This window comes from Scyliorhinus torazame, chromosome 9 (genome assembly GCF_047496885.1).
Source record: "Scyliorhinus torazame isolate Kashiwa2021f chromosome 9, sScyTor2.1, whole genome shotgun sequence".
NCBI lineage: Eukaryota > Metazoa > Chordata > Chondrichthyes > Carcharhiniformes > Scyliorhinidae > Scyliorhinus > Scyliorhinus torazame.
Window position 1 is genome coordinate 234,028,163 of NC_092715.1, and position 17,188 is coordinate 234,045,350.

At 44.1% G+C, this 17,188-nt stretch overlaps 1 protein-coding gene across 18 annotated transcripts in view; it reads left to right on the forward strand.

Moving 5' to 3' along the window:
* LOC140429761 (multiple PDZ domain protein) overlaps nt 1-17,188 on the forward strand; it is a 488,055-nt gene that overhangs the window by 434,123 nt on the left and 36,744 nt on the right. For all 18 annotated transcript variants that reach the window (XM_072517160.1, XM_072517164.1, XM_072517169.1 and 15 more), the window contains one exon: nt 10,461-10,608. In XM_072517160.1, the coding sequence (XP_072373261.1) occupies nt 10,461-10,608 (148 nt within the window). The remainder of the gene's footprint in view (nt 1-10,460; nt 10,609-17,188) is intronic.

Sequence of the window (17,188 nt, forward strand, 5' to 3'; positions counted from 1 at the left end):
TTATCCCAAAAACTATGTTCAAAAGTTCCAATTGTTAACAGGGACAACCAAGGAAATGGAGCTTATCAAAAAGCCAATCGGTCCAGAGACCTCCTGGTCTTCCGGGACCTCTGTAGCTCAGTCCACGGTCTTTGCACTCTTTTGCACGATCAAGTGGTCCATGGTTGCCATCTTAGGAGGGACCACTTCAACGACGGTGAACTAGCTTCACTGGCCTCGAAGGACACAGCAGATTGAACAGAAATGAGAGTCCCAGTCTTCCTTTGGCTGGACCGAGTTACAAGAATATCACCAGATTTGTTGCATCTACATCGGGGGTCGCCACCCTTCGACTCTTCGGGTGGTCAACGTGCTTTTTGACGGTATTCCCATTAACATCAGTCACATAAAACACCTGCGCCGACTGGGCCACAAGCCGACCTTCGACCCAAGGTGAATCTGCAGCAAAATTGCAGACTGAAACCAGGGTTCCCACCCTGAATGACCTGTCACCTCTCAGCTCTGATGGTTGGCTCTTCTGGGAGGCCTGTCCTCATGTGTCATATACTATTTCCTCTCACAAAACACTGGAAACCATCACCAGTGAAGAGGACGCCATTTGCCGAAACAATTGACTCGGGAAGCCCATGGAATGGCAAACACTCGACGCAAGGCATCTACCGTGGCCACCGAGATAATGTTCCCCATCTCTTGAACTGATCACCACTTCAAGTGGGCATCTACCAGCACCAAAAACATCTTGCCCATGAATGGCCCCACATAATCAACGTGGACCCTGGTCCACAGGTGACCTGACCATGGGGTGGCAGAAGGTTGCACAGATTGCTGCATTTGTAAGGGTGGAACTCTTGTACTAGTTTTTAAATGGCTTTGTCTATGCCTGGTCACCAGACATAACTGTGCAGCAACATCTTCATTTTTTGTTTACACTGGGTATGCTCTGTAGAATTCTTGAAGGAGGAGCCCCCTGGCTTGAGGCAGGATGACCAGCCATGATCCTCACAGAATCTCGCTGTTCTGGCATGCTAATTTGTCTTGCTGAGTGAAGTAGAGCCTCAGCTGTTCAGAATTCTCGTAACGCCAGTCAGACTGTATGACTCATTTAACCTTTGAAAGATTAGGATCTCTTTGAGTCCAGCTGTGCATGCGCCCTGTGAACACAAGCAGTGTGTCAAGGAAGTTTAGGAATAGAATGATCTTCTGGGGCACCGGTGATGGCAAAATGTTCTTTGGTAGGGATGGGCAACCTAATGCATCCACGTTAGCAATTTTGGTCCCAGGGCAGTGCTGAAAAGCACAGTTATAAGCCGCCAACAACGGGTCCCAACGCTGCACCCTCGCCAAGACTATGGCAGTATAGGCTTGTCTTGCCTTAACAATCCTCGTAATGCTTGTGATCAGTCACATGTTGGACCATCGACCGTACACTTACTGGTGGAATTTCTTCATACCGAATAAAACTGCTCAGCTCTCCTTCGCAACCTGGGCATAGTTTTGTTCTGCTTAAGAATGGATCTTTGAGGCAAAGGCGATAGGGCATTCTAAACCATCAACCGTTTTGTGGGATAAAATGCCCCCTGTACCGTATCGGAATGCGTCACATGTCAGCACAATTGATTTTTCAAGAGGTCTGGAGACAAACTGTCTCCTCCACAGAAATCCAGAGTGGCTACTACAATCCTCAGTTCCCAGTAGAAAAGTTATACTTCTAACATCAAGTATAATGTTATACTTGATATTTGTAACACTACAAATCCTGCTTTAATAATCTTTATTGTCACAAGTTGGCTTACTGCACTGCAATGAAGTTACTGTGAAAAACCCCTGGTCGCCACATTCCGGCGTCTGTTCGGGTACACTGAGGGAGAATTCAGAATGTCCAAATTACCTAATGTTTGTTATATATACCTGTTATTACCTATCTATGCAGTGTACATTTTAGATGTTCGTACTATGTGTGAAGATTAATATAAACAACTTGCATTTAAATTGCACCTTCAGTGTATATAAAAACCCTGAGCTTCTACATAAAGGAATAACTATTAAAAAGGAATGCTGAACCAAAGAAGGAAATATTAGAAGCTGTGACCAAAAACTTGATCAAATAAATTAGTTTAAAGGAGATGCTCTGAGGATGAGATAGAGGCGTGAAGTGAAGGCAAACGGAAAGGGAATTCCAAAGCAAGGGGTCCAGGCAAAAGGTGAAAGGGGCAGGATGCAGAAGAAGCCAGAATCAGTCAAAGAGCTCGGGGAATAGTGGGACTGAAGAAAGAATCAGAGATGGGGAAGTGCAAGTCCGTGAAAGATTTTAAACATGATATATTCTATGAGGTTGAGATTTTATATTGAAGTTTTAGGGGGAATGAAATCTGAAGCCAACATAGTTTAGCGAGAATAGGGTGAGACCTGGTACAGAGGTTCATCCCAAAGAAAAGAAAGGTTATCAGAGGGGGGATTAGGCAGCCATGGCTGACAAAGGAAGTTAAGGAATGCATCAAAGCAAAAGAGAAAGCCTAAAATGTGGCAAAGAGTAGTGGGAAGTCAGAAGATTGGGAAGGCTACAAAAACAAACAGAGGATAACAAAGAGAGAGATAAGGAAAGAGAGGATCAAATTTGAAGGTAGGCTAGCCAGTAACATTAGGAATGATAGTAAAAGTTTCTTTAAATACATTAAAAACAAACAGGAGGCAAAAGTTGACATTGGGCCGCTCCAAAATGACGCTGGTAATTTTGTGATGGGAGACAAGGAAATAGCCGAGGAACTGAATAAGTACTTTGCCTCAGTCTTCACAGTAGAAGACATGAGTAATATCCCAACAATTCCGGAGAGTCAGGGGACAGAGTTGAATATGGTAGCCATCACAAAGGAGAAAGTGCTAGAGAAACTAAGAGGTCTAAAAATTGATAAATCTCCGGGCCCAGATGGGCTACATCCTAGAGTTCCAAAGGAGATAGCTGAAGAAATAGTGGAGACGTTGGTGATGATGTTTCAAAAGTCACTGGAGTCAGGGAAAGTACCAGAGGATTGGAAAATTGCTGTTGTAACCCCCCTGTTCAAGAAGGGAACAAGGAAAAAGATGGAAAATTATAGGCCAATTAGCCTAACCTCGGTTGTTGGCAAGGTTCTAGAATCCATTGTTAAGGATGAGATTTCTAAATTCTTGGAAGTGCAGGGTCGGATTAGGACAAGTCAGCATGGATTTAGTAAGGGGAGGTCTTGCCTGACAAACCTGTTAAGAGTTCTTTGAAGAGATAACAAATAGGTTAGACCAAGGAGAGCCAATGTATGTTATCTATCTTGACTTCCAAAAGGCCTTTGATAAGGTGCCTCACGGGAGACTGCTGAGTAAAATAAGGGCCCATGGTATTCGAGGCAAGGTACTAACATGGATTGATGACTGGCTGTCAGGCAGAAGGCAGAGAGTTGGGATAAAAGGTTCTTTTTCGGAATGGCAACCAGTGACGAGTGGTGTCCCGCAAGGTTCAGTGTTGGGACCACAGCTGTTCTCTTTATATATTAACGATCTAGATGACTGGACTGAGGGCATTCTGGCTACGTTTGCCGATGATACAAAGATAGGTGGAGGGGCAGGTAGTATGGAGGAGGTGGGGAGGCTGCAGAAAGATTTAGACAGTTTAGGAGAGTGGTCCAAGAAATGGCTGATGAAATTCAACGTGGGCAAGTGCGAGGTCTTGCACTTTGGAAAAAAGAATAGAGGCATGGACTATTTTCTAAACGGTGACAAAATTCATAATGCTGAAGTGCAAAGGGACTTGGGAGTCCTAGTCCAGGATTCTCTAAAGGTAAACTTGCAGGTTGAGTCCGTAATTAAGAAAGCAAATGCAATGTTGTCATTCATCTCAAGAGGCTTGGAATATAAAAGCCGGGATGTACTTCTGAAGCTTTATAAAGCATTAGTTAGGCCCCATTTAGAATACTGTGAGCAATTTTGGGCCCCACACCTCAGGAAGGACATACTGGCACTGGAGCGGGTCCAGCGGAGATCCACACGGATGATCCCAGGAATGGTAGGCCTAACATACGATGAACGTCTGAGGATCCTGGGATTATATTCATTGGAGTTTAGGAGGTTGAGGGGAGATCTAATAGAAACTTACAAGATAATGAATGGCTTAGATAGGGTGGATGTAGGGAAGTTGTTTCCATTAACAGGGGAGACTAGGACCCGGGGGCACAGCCTTAGAATAAAAGGGAGTCACTTTAGAACAGAGATGAGGAGAAATTTCTTCAGCCAGAGAGTGGTGGGTCTGTGGAATTCATTGCCACAGAGGGCGGTGGAGGCCGGGACGTTGAGTGTCTTTAAGACAGAAGTTGATAAATTCTTGATTTCTCGAGGAATTAAGGGCTATGGAGAAAGAGCGGGTAAATGGAGTTGAAATCAGCCATGATTGAATGGTGGAGTGGACTCGATGGGCCGAATGGCCTTACTTCCACTCCTATGTCTTATGGTCTTATAGGGTGCTCCGGTTTCCTCCCACAGTCCAAAGTTGTGCAGGTTAGGTGGATTGGCCATGCTAAATTGCCCTCCGTGTCCAAAAAGGAGTGGGGTTACTGGGTTTTTGTTTTGGGGTGGAGGTGTCGGTTTGGGTAGGGTACTCTTTCCAGGGGCCGGTGCAGACACAACGGGCCGAGTGGCCTCCTTCTGCACTGTAGATTCTATGATCTATCAAGTCGTTTTAACTGTTCTGATTACAAAATTATGATGAAGCAATCTTTTGCTTGCATTCATTAACCTATATAACTATATCTACTACTGAGTGTACTGTACCTTTTAGCATACTTGTATTCAGTACAAAGATTTGTAAACTGGAAGACAGGACTGCATAGTTGTATTGACACAAATGGTTTTTTGCCAATGTTTCTTCCCCCTCCTGAAGTATTACAATACAGTGGGTACTGGAACCTCACTAAAAGGCTATCGTTGATGCCATGACAGTGAGTGTGGGCAGGCTGTTGTACTACAATAACAACAACTTTTATATCCACTGTACCTGATCCTATCGTCAGATTTAGGGATTACATTTTCGAAGCGGGTTACTAGTTAATAGCAGGCCCTTGGTGCCTTGTCGTCATCTCTTAACATGGGTGTTCATAAGAGGGTGAGGACTCTCTGGGATTTCCCCCCCCCCCATCCCAAACCCCGACTGATCCCTTTCCTGGGCTATCTCCTCCTGCAGATACAAGAGAAGGCCTTGTGAGCCGAATACTTGATGGGTCTATAGCAGGTAGCATGTGGGGACTGCACAGTGACATGAATGAGGTGTGCTGGTGAGTGCCAGTGGGTTCTGAAGAACAAACTTGAAAATTGGATGTGAAGAGGGTATGAGGTGTCAGCCAGTGATTTGTTGGGGGGAAGTTTGAGGGTTGACAGGTGGAACTGATGCCAGGAGAGAGTGTAACTTTCCCTTGCAGCTCAGTGGAGGTCGTTGGTCTTCTTCCAACATTGAATGGTCATAGTGCCCGCACTGACAGCCCTGCCACTGCTCCCAGGCAGTATTGGTGACCCTGCCGCTGGTTCTCCGATCCCCTTGGGGGAACAGGATGTCCTGTCTTGCATCAACGATGTCAAGAAGCCTGGCCAATTCAGTTTCTCCAAAGCGAGGAGTAGATCTGCGTGCTGCCATGCTTGTTTTGACTGGGAGTGAGCGGTGTTGGGGTATTTAAAAGCAGCTCACCCTTGTCAACGGCAAGATGCTGAGGTGCGAGTCTCGTGAATCGTCAAATCCCGACAGTACAGAAGGAGGCCATTCAGCCCATTGATTCTGCTCCGACCCTTCGAATGTGCACTCTACCCATGTCCACATCGCCCTAACCTAACCTGCATATTCCTGGACACAAAGGGACAATTTAGCCTGGCCAATCCACTTAACCTGTACATCTTTGGACTGTGGGAGGGAACCGGAGCACCCAGAGGAAACCCACACAGACACTCTGAGAACGTACAAACTCCACACAGACAGTGACCCAAGGCCAGAATTCAACCCGGGTCCCTGGTGCTGTGAGGCAGCAGTGTTAACCACTGAGCCACCATAGCGCACCAAATCAGACTGCAAGGCAGCCAGTAATGACGCGAAGTTCGTGGAAGTTCATTTTCAACGCTCAGTGCTGTTAAATGCGGGTTGCGACCTCGCCAACGCGGCCATTGAGAAACACACCATCAATCATGCCCAAAATTAAAGATCAAAATGTTTCTATTAAATCACGCCCCATTTTTCAGGCCAGTGTTTTTCTGTCAGAGTTCTGACTTTAATGTTCCATACATTTTCCAAAGACATTTGGTAAAAACAGAAAATGCTGAAAATACTCAGCAGACCTGGCAGCATCTGTAGCGAGAGGAACAGATTAACATTACTGTCTGTGGCCTTTAGATGAACGATAACCTAGGGTAGAGCAATTCTAGACACCAGATATTAGGATGTCTATATTGGCCTTGAAAGTAATGTAGCATAGGGCTATCAGACTGACAACTGTCCTCTAAGAATTAAATAACGAGGAGAGATTGCACAAACTAGGATTGTATCCTCTGAAATTTGGAAGATTTAGGGTGATTTGATTGAAGTTTTCAGGATTTTAAAGATAACAGATAGGGTAATAGAAAGTTAGAAACTATTTCTGTTGATTGGGAGTCTAGGGATTGGGGATGCGGTGGTGATAGCGTCCTTTAAAATATAGGGCCAGATCTGCAGCACGGTGGCGCAGGAGTTAGCAATGTTGCCTCACGGCACTGAGAGCCCGCGTTCGATCCCGGCCCCGGGTCACTGTCCATGTGGAGTTTGGACTTTCTCCCCGTGCCTGTGTGGGTCTCACCCCCACAACCCAAAAAGATGTGCAGTGTAGGTGGATTGGCCATGCTAAATTGCCCCTTAATTGGGGAAAAAAAAGAATTGGGTACTCTAAATTTATTTCTAAAAATATAGGGTCAGATCTTTCAGAGTAAGTTAGAAACATTTCTACATGCAAAGGGGGGTGGAAGTTTGGAACTCTCAACAAATGATAGTTGATCCTGGATCAATTGTAAATTTTAATCTGAAATTTATAGATTTTTGCTACCTGTAGGTATTAAGGATATAATGGAAGTTTTAATGGTTTGCAGTATGAAACCCTTTTCATTCAAATATCTAGCTTCCAAATTTGTGGCAATGGGGTCCTCAGTTGTGCATAATCTGACCGGGTAAAAATGACCAATATTTACAAATCAAATAGAATTTATGAAGTATGATGTTTGAAGTAAAAAACCCACAACTATTCTTAGAATTCCCCCTATACCAAAAAGGGTCAATAAGACATTCTAAATGGTGAACAGGGATTCTCACTCCCTGACTCCTATGCAGACTTAGGTGGGTGCTATTCGGGTTAATCTATATTTTCAAGTTATCCCCCGGTATAACCCATATCTTCACAGAAGATTTCATCTACTTACCACTTATTAGCATCGATCCTGGGTCCCGTGTTGCGAAGTAAGTAAAGTAGACTTTGTAATAACCACTGTTTCAGGTCAAAACTTTTAAAGTTATTTTATTATTATATTTTTCCTTTTAAAAGATCAAATCACTGTTTTTACAGAAAGGTAAAAAGATCTTTTCTTTGGATACTCCTGGTCAGTTGTTTGACCTGCAGGTCTGCCTTGACAATCTCTCTTCTTTATCTTTTGGTTTTCTCCTGATGGATTTGCTGTTCTGCTCGGTTTCTGTGTTCTATCCTTCCCATGACCGAGGGCAGCTATGAGAGCTGACTCTGCTGGCTGTTACCGATTTAGGATTTATATTTCCCTTCTACCAGTTATTAAGTTTATATGAAATTATCGTAAAGTAACTTTGTTTTGCTCTTGATTGTTCAATGCACCTTTAATCATAATTACTTCTAACACGACTATGTATTCATGTTGAGCATGACTTTAGTTCATCGAACTCTGATTACATTTTTTCCCTTGTAATGTTCAAAAGTGCTTTGATCCTAGAGGGGTGTTATATCTGGTTCCTGTCACTTCTAAAGTTGCTTTATTACCAAATAGTGCCCTTAGCTTGTCAGAACTCTGACCCCGATTTGGGGTTAACTTGTGCTCTCGTGGACACATTGTCTTCGGTTTTCCATATTCAACTGGTGTCAGCAGGATTTCACATCTAAACATTTGTCACCCAATTCAATTGAAGATCCTGGCAATTCTTTAATAACTGCTTACTAAAATAATTAACTTCAAAGAAGGTGCAAAATATTGTTTCTCTCCATGTAACTAAAAGTTCAATCTGCTTTAACTTGAAAGGCAGGCATCAATTTTACAGCTTGAGCTGTTACAAGCTGTTTTCTTAACGCGTGTTTGATAAAGGCTATCTGCATTTCAAACTTCCTTTGCTGAATACTGTTAACCCTTCGTGGGATTTTTTCCTACATTTTCTCATGTACCCTCAGGTCAGGTTTTGCTAGACTTCCATGTTTCAAATGACATATTTTCCCATTTTTACTTTACATGTTATATAAACATAGCAAAAACGTGAAGACAGCATGCAATGTTCTTATCCCTCAAGACCCAGGCTTCCTTGAGAGCTGACAGCACAAATGGTGTCTTTCTTCTTCTGTCTCTGAAATAATATGTTACTATGTTTCTGTGGTATAATTATTCGATGACAATGGTCGTACTATAACAAGGAAGGCTCTGAGTTTTATCCCGAATTCTGTTCTCTTAATAGGAAATAGTCTGAATTAATCCTTTCATTGGATAATGGTCACCTGTGTCACCCACCTCTGTACCTAGAGTCATGCCTTCTGAGACAGATGTCCATCTCTTATTTCCTTTTAGGTCCCAGAGGTTATAATCCATTGTGAACAAATGATACATCCTCTTATCAGTAATGCAAACTGTTGTAGACAGTTCATGTAGACCTGTTAATCTTTTCTCACGGATACTAAACATTAAGAACAGACATGAGCAGTGATTTCCAGGAATATATCTTCATGGAACACTGTTTGTTCTTGTGCTGGAGACGTAGTTGAAAGCCTAAGTTTTCATTCAAAGACAGGATTTTGTGTAACAATTTTCAGGAAAAAGAAGCCATGTTGAGTTCAAACTGTTGCCCAAAACTTGCTGACCTCTTCAAATCTTTTAAGTTTCCGAGACATTTTGGCACCTTTCAGCTGATTAGGTGATCAAGAAGAGCAACAATCCTCACAGACACAGCTGCTTTCCTGCTTTGAACTATAAATTGTCTCACTCAGCAGACATATTCAACTAGAATTATTACTTAAAAATGGATAAGGTACAATACTAAAATGTTACCTCAAACCAACATAGAACCGTAAAAATTACAGAACTCTGCAGTGCCAAAAAAGCAAGCATGTGGCTTAGGTTCCAGATCAGTCGTGCTCTCATTGAATAGCAGAACAGAGTTAAGGGGTTAAATGCCTGCCCCTATTACTATGTTCAAAGGACTGGCATGGCTGCATCTCCTGAGGCAACAGTGCTCCACACTATTGGAACAGCAGTCATTCAGGGTATTACAGCTGCTGTCACTGAACCATCCAGGATGATGGTATATTCCTGCCTTGTGATCTGGTCAAATCTCACTTCATCCTTATCCCATTTTCTGGTGTGAAGCACAAGCTGGAGATGGTGCAACCATGGACCTCTTGTTTTCCACCCATCCTAGTTCCATCACCCCAAGCCCATCATTCTCCACTTAAGCTTTCAGGAATCCAGAATTTGCCTGTATGAGAATAAGAGCAGAAATCCAAAGAAGCGCCATCACTTGATCTGACATTCACAGCCACCAACTCAGATGCTCGCACTACGTGTACTTTCGAGGGTAGAATAGAGGGAGGATCAATGTGTGCCTTGTCATTTATTTTATACAGAGTACTTAGTAGCAGATACTTCTGAAGATCAAGCGCACGTGATGAGTTTTGGAAGCTGAAATGGTGTGTAATAGGTATTTGAATCCCTGTCATAATTCAGGGATAACCAATTCCAACTCAAGTGCAACAGAAACTTGAATAGTTTTCAATAATTCTTGTTTCTAAATCTCTTGCCGTTAGCATATTTCGTGATTTTGTACATAAGACGTGATTCTCCTAGATCCGTATCCAGACAGAGTAGATTCCGAGGGTGCAACGAAAATTAAATCGATCAGATTGCATGCTTGTAAATCAAAAACCATTTGATTTTCCTTCCAGTTAAATTGAGGAAAACCATAGATTGCTTTACAGGGTAACAGTTTAAAATGCCTGGTTTTGCACTGTACAGAGATAATTCAGTGTTCCTGGTACAAAGCAAAAATCTCGCCCAAGACTTTATGGAATATTTGTCACAAAGTCCAGATCATTAAAATAATCTTTGCCAGTTTGAAAACATAATGTTAACTGAAGCTTTTTTTTTCCCCCCTTCGGAGCAAAGCAGCTCCCCAGTATTTGTAGAATCTGAAGAAAGTCTGTATTTCTTTTCCACAGAAATGACATTGGGGTCTTTGTGTCAGACATTGTAAAAGGAGGAATAGTAGATCTGGATCGAAGACTTGTGCAAGGAGACCAGATACTATCTGTGAATGGGGAAGATGTTCGAAATGCGACCCAAGAGACTGTTGCTGCTATGCTAAAGGTTTGACTAATGCACAAATTATGACTTGACAAAGATTTGTGAATAGCAAGTTTGATCAAGACCTGTAACTTTAGCAGTACAAAAAACATATTTTGATGATGATGTACTCATTATGTGTATTGAGTCATTTTGTCCAGAATTTTCTCCACACTCCTCCTCCTTTCCCCCCCCCCCCCCCCCCCCCCCCCCCACCACCACCACCACCACCACCACCACCACCACCACCACAAACCCCCACCCCTTTCACAGGGATCTTTGAGGAAGTGGGGAGGTGGTGGGGGAGTATGAAATTACAGGGACGAGATTCTGTCCCGGTTCCCACCTGCACCGATCTGGTTGCCATTTTATGCTGGAGCAGTAGGATCTCGGATGAGAAAACTATTTAAGGGCCTTTCCTGCCCAGCCTCAATTTTTAGGTAGGTGGGTGGATGACAGTTCGTGGGGGGAAGGAGACGGAGGCTGCAAAAAAAATTTTAAAAATAAAAATTCTACCTTGGGTGGCAGTGTGACCACTTCTCATTGGGGACATCCTCCCCTTAAGGTATGGTGACCTCAGGATCCCCCTCACGACTCCTCCAGACTTCTCTACTCTCTCCTCCCTGGGTCCCGGAACTTATCAGGCAGCTCCCTGCAATGCCTCTTTTTGCCACTGTAGAACTGTGCCTGGAACCCCCAGAACTCTCAAACCCCCAGCCAATGTCCTGCAAAGTCCTGCAAACAGCCAAGTCTTCCTTTCACAAGCCTCCATTGCTCCACGTCAATTCACGTCTTGCCATTTATCATCACATTTCCAGTTATTGTTGCTAACTTTTGGTTGGTTCTTAATTTGGCTCTATTTAATCACGTTTTCTCAAGAGTCGCCAGGTATCTTTCGACACCGCTACAAGGTTCAGAACCGAATACTGATCAATGACTCGATACACCAGTTAGTAAGTTCAAAAGCAATGCTCATTTATTTACACTGAGCCAAATCTACTCATGCATAAACTCTACAAACTAAACTGCCACTATTACTAAAGCCTATACTTAGCTTCGGGCGCCCACTCAGTCAGAGGAACAATGGCCGTTGCTCGGTTCTGAGGCTGCTGGGTTGAGCTGTTTACAGGGTAGCAACTAGGAGCGTCTATCTCGTAGCGTGCGTTGACTTGGGACTTACTTGGTCTGATGCAGCTGCTAGGCAGATCTCTCTCTTCGGTGAGAGCCAAAGCCAAAGGAGGAAGATTCTCCCTTGGGTGATACCTCTTATACTGCTAAGGGCTTCGCGCTCTTTTGGGCGGGCCTTGAACTTGGCCTCAACTAATTGGGTCTTTCCCAATCATCTGTATCGATTTTCCTCCAATAGAGGGGTGGTTCCCTGATCGCTGGGCGTGTCCTGGTGACTGTTAGTCTGCTTTGTCTTAGCTTCTTCTGGCGCTGGGGAGTCTGCCTTAACATTGTGTATCTAAATGTTTCCCTTTTGTCCCCGGAGATGGCTCATTAGTATGTAAATCATTTGGTAGTTTCTGTCCTGCCTGAGCGTTTAAAGTTCTAATCAACAGACTGAGCTTGCACCTGCTTGTTTCTTAGCATTGTCCAATTTTCCCTGTATTCTTTGCGGGTGTCCATTTTGTAATCGGGACGTGGCCATCCCAGATGGCTACAGTATCAATCAAAAAAAGGCAAACTGATAAAGGTATGCAAAAGAATAATATTAACATGGTTAATTGGGCAAACCTAACGATTCAACGAAGTATAAACAGACCCATCTGCATTCCCTTATGCAACTACAACTCTTCCACATAGTGCAGCCAACCTCTGTGTCTTCACGTAGAGGCAGGCTGCCCAGATCCCTGTTCTGATTATCAAGGTGCTCCTGGCAAACATCATCTCAGGTTTGCAAGCCCTGAAAAAGACTGTTCTACCTGCACTGGGATATTAGCTGTGTGGTGCTGACTGGGAGGAAGGAGCAATGGGTGAGAAATGAAAATGCTCTGTGCAGTGTTACAACTTCCATTTCCCCATTCACCTTCATGACTCTCGTGGCCCAGTTGCACTTACCTGCAAGCAATGTGGCTGGAGATTAGTGAGGCAATGAGAGACCAATGCCAGGTTATCATTCATCCTATTTGAGGGGGCACTGAGAGTTTTGGATAATAATGCCTTTAAGCATTAATGTGGTTGCTTTGATGTTTCATGCTGTTGGCCATGTTTGCATGGTAGAAGATATCATCAAAAATGCCTTCCACATTGTCGCACTTCTGCTTGAAATGGATTCTCTAATCTCTCCACAATTGCACCTGCCAATACACTGCACATTCTCTGCTGCTGCTCAAGAAATATCTCTGATGTTGAAAGCCCCCAGGGTACATCATCTGCATTTAGTCGAGCAAAGCTTGGAAAATCCTGCTCTAACTTGAGCTCTCCATTCTTGTCCCTGACTCTGCTATTACTAACTTGTGAAATGAAAATTGCTGTGTGAAAGCCCAATAATCAAGGAATTGTGAGTATCTGAGCTGGTACATGGTCTGCATGAGTCCTGTGAGAGATCACCCTCAGAGAATTGAGCTCCTCTCTGGATTCATCATCATTGTGGCGACAATAGTGATCTTATTGTAACAGAGAATCCTGAGTGGACTTTACAGGGTGGATGCTGAAGGATCTTTCTCCTTGTGGGCGAGATTAGAACAAGGGGACACAATTTAAAAATAAAGGATCTCCCGAAGACCGATATGGAGAAATGTTTTTTTGAGAGGGTTGAGAGACTTTGAACTCTCTTGTCTAGAGAGTGGGTGAGGCAGGGTTATTAAATACTTTTATAAGAAGTAGCTAGATTCTTGATTTAAAAGAGAGTCAAAGGTTGCTGGGAATATGGAGTGTGGATTTCAGGCCATAATGAGATCAGCCATTATCTTATCAAATGATGGAACAGGCTTGAGAGACTAAATGACAAAGCCCTGCTCCTAATTTGTAATCCATGCAACATGGGCCATCTCTTGCTGAGCACATGTAGGGTCTGTGGGAGATAAAACACATGACTGTTTAAAGTGAAAGTAAGAATGCTTAAAATTATCATTGTGCACATGAACATATGGTTGTTGACATGTGGCTACCTGATATTCAATTCTGTCAGTTAGCTCGGAGAACCTCAGTTCCAAAGGCTCCACTGACGTTTAGATCTCTTTTGACTCCATCCCCAGTTCTCTGCCTCTCCTAGGTGTTCTGCAATAAGTAACAGGAAACCTCTGAGTGGAAGTAATGAGATTTGTTCACCTAATGTTCTCAACGTTATTGAATCACTTCTTGCATTGGATCCAAAGGAATGGCACATAGTTATGTTGCTGGCCTCCTCCCTTATCTCGGCTGCATACTTTTCTTCTCCACTAGTAAAGAGCATCCCCCTCAGATCCATATAGCCCCGAACCGCACATACAGGGAGATGTTGTTGGAGCAGTGTGCAGCCAGCCTTTGTCCATCTCAACCCATAGTAGGAGGTCTGTAGCTCTTCATGATAACTCCAAACTCCTCCAACTCTCATTTCATGAGAGTCCCTTCAAATCATTGCATTGAAATTGCATCATGCACATCATCATTAAGTCCGCTGATGATAATTGAATAGGTAGCCTTGAAATAAAACACGAACAAAGTGACTCTTAAAAAGCCGCTGACAGCTGCACTAATTCCAGATTTCTCTCATCATATTATTCTCTAATGTTATCTGCTGTTTGTATCTCCAGAGTAAAGTCCAGCCCCATATAAATTCTGTAAATAAAAACTTATTGAGATTTCAATCCTACTGATTGTTTTGCACCTTTTTCTTGTTCCTTCCCAGTCAATGCATCGAGATTTCTTTAAAAGTAGGATACACCGATAAATTCATTTATCTTCAAGCTCGACTCCCCAAGAGGAGCTCAGACTGCGTGATTGTGCTCCATTGTGCATTTCTGCTTTGATCTGAGTTATGGATTCAAGCACCATATGATTCATTGCATTAGTTAGTCAACAGACAGCAGCAGATAAAAATCTTAATTAAATCTTCACTCTTTCCATCTCTTCCATGATGTATATGAATGTTTGCCCATAACTTCCAATGCTTATACTGTCTTTGCTCCTGTTAACAGTCTTCCTGTGGCAGAGAAACCCAGTCACAAGACTGTTGTAGCCTCGCTGAAACAAATGATAAAAGACCCGGGGCTGGATTCTCCAACCCCCCGCCGGGTCAGAGAATCCCCGGGGGGGGGGGGGGCAGCGTGAATCCCGCTCCGATACTGGCTGCCGTATTCTCCGCCGCCGGTTTTCGGGCCGTTGGCAGCGCCGGAACGGCCCCCCCCCCCCCCGGCAATTCTCTGGGCCCCGATGGGCCGAGTGGCCGTCGGTTTCTGGCCAGTCCCGACGGCGTGTATTGAACATGGTCCCACACAGCAGGATCTGGCAAGTACGTTGGCTGGTGCGGTATTCGGGGGGTGGGGGTGATCGGGGCCCACCAATCTGCAGGCGGGCCTATGCCGTGGGGGCACTCCTTCCTTCCACGCCGGGCTCCGCCATGGCCGGCGCGGAGAAGATACCCCCCTGCGCATGCGCTAGAATACGCCGGCCAGTCTGCGCATGCGCCGAACCACGCCAGTGATTCTGCGTCTGTGCTAACTCCAACCCCTCCGGCGCCGGCCTAACCCCCGGAAGTGCGGAGAATTTGCGTCATTTTTTCCGCCGGCGTCGGGCCATCTTGCGCATTCGGGAGAATCCCGCCTCTGGTCTAAGTTAATTCAGCAGAAAAGTTTGCAAAACAGATGACTGAACAGCAGAAAGTCTGCAAATCTGAGATGAAATATATCATAGATATATTCTATAAAGCATGGGTAGATCAAAGAGCAGAATTCTTTGGATAATTGAAAAACTTGAAACTAAACTGGAACTAAAAAGGGGGTAGTAAGATTCAAGTGCTAAAAATGCTGAAGAAAGTTTTAAATAGTATAGAAAGGAGATAGCTGGGTCCTTTATAAACATGGAAAAGAATAATGAAAACAAAGATAAACTGCTCAAGAATGAAAGTTTTTTTCTTTATTTTGATAATGTTTTTATTGAATTTTCCTATTTTTTTATCCAACAATTCATAAATGACAAATTACAAAACCGTGCCAAAAAACCAACACATTTATTTGTAAGCAAGTGTCTTCACATAGGTATCCCTGCCTGGATGCTGAGCATCTGAAGTACGCTGCACCTTCTAACTCTGGAATTCCCCCCCCATTTAGTGTCCTCAGCCATTTAAGCGGCCTCAGGCAATCTCCATATATCTCTACTAAACTCTCAATTTTTGTGCAGATATACTTGCAGATCTTTAACCTGCCTGTGTACCTTCCAGTCAGCTGGGGCGTAGTGACAGGCCATGTTGCAGGGTTTTTCTGAGAGACTGGGCGCGAATCAGCAGACAAATGTTAAAGTCCACTTTAGGGCACTTTTTAGCGTTTTGTTTCTCGACGGCTGCAGTGCAATCACCTTTGCCGTTTTTTTGGCCTCAGAGTTTCTCCCGCCAAGGCCACACTTTAGTTGATTTGTGTTCGCGGATTGGGGTGGCATTTTGATCGGCAGCCCTGGTTTATCCCTTCCTCCTTTTTTCTAGCCCCCGCCCGCTTTATCGACCCCCACATCCCCCCACTCACTTTGCAGAGGCCCCGGGAATCCCCTTTCACCCGCTCCAATTAGCAATGCCTCCCTGGGCCCGACGCCAGGCAATGCCAACAGAGCACCCTGGCAACACCATAGTGGCACTGCCAGAGTGTAAGGTCGACAGTGCCAAGGTGCGTGGGTCAGAGGGAGTGCCAGGGTACTGCATTTAAAAAAAAAAAAAACATTTTTAGGAAGTGGCATTGGAATCCGACTGCAGCATTAAAGGAACAAACGCCCAACATTCCAGGTCATGGTTCCCAGCAGGCATAAGTAGTCCTCTATGCCTTCAGCTCTGGCACATGTAAGAAATTGGTTCCCCAGAAATCTCAAATCTTGTTAGCACATAGGAAAGAATAATTAAAACAATGATAAACTCCTCAAGAAGGAAGGAAGTTTTTTTGGGCGGCACAATGGCACAGTACAATGGCACAATGGCGCTGTGAGGTAGCACTGCTTCCTCACAGCGCCAAAGACCCGGGTTTGATTCAAGCCTCGGCTGACTGTGTGTAGTCTGCACGTTCTCTCCTGGTCTGCGTGGGTTTACTCCGGGTGCTCGGGTTTCCTCCCACAGTCCAAAGACGTGCAGGTTAGATGAATTGGCCATGCTAAATTGCCCCTCGTGTCCAAAAGGTTTGGTGGGGTTACTGGGTTATGGGGATGGGGTGCGGACCTAGGGTTTCTTTCAGAGGTTTGGTGATGACTTGATGGGCCGATGGCCTCCTTCTGCACATTAGGAATTCTATAATTCTATTCTGTGATTCTGTCATACATGTCTGGGATTTTTCTGTATAAGTTAGTTAAAATTAAGTAACCTTCAAGGAATTTTCTGGAAGATTGATAAGTTTTTGTAATGTTATGTGATGTAATGCACTGCCTAAAGTTCTTAACAAATTATCTCATTGTACTTGCGACTTGTACATGTTGAAATATTCTCAGA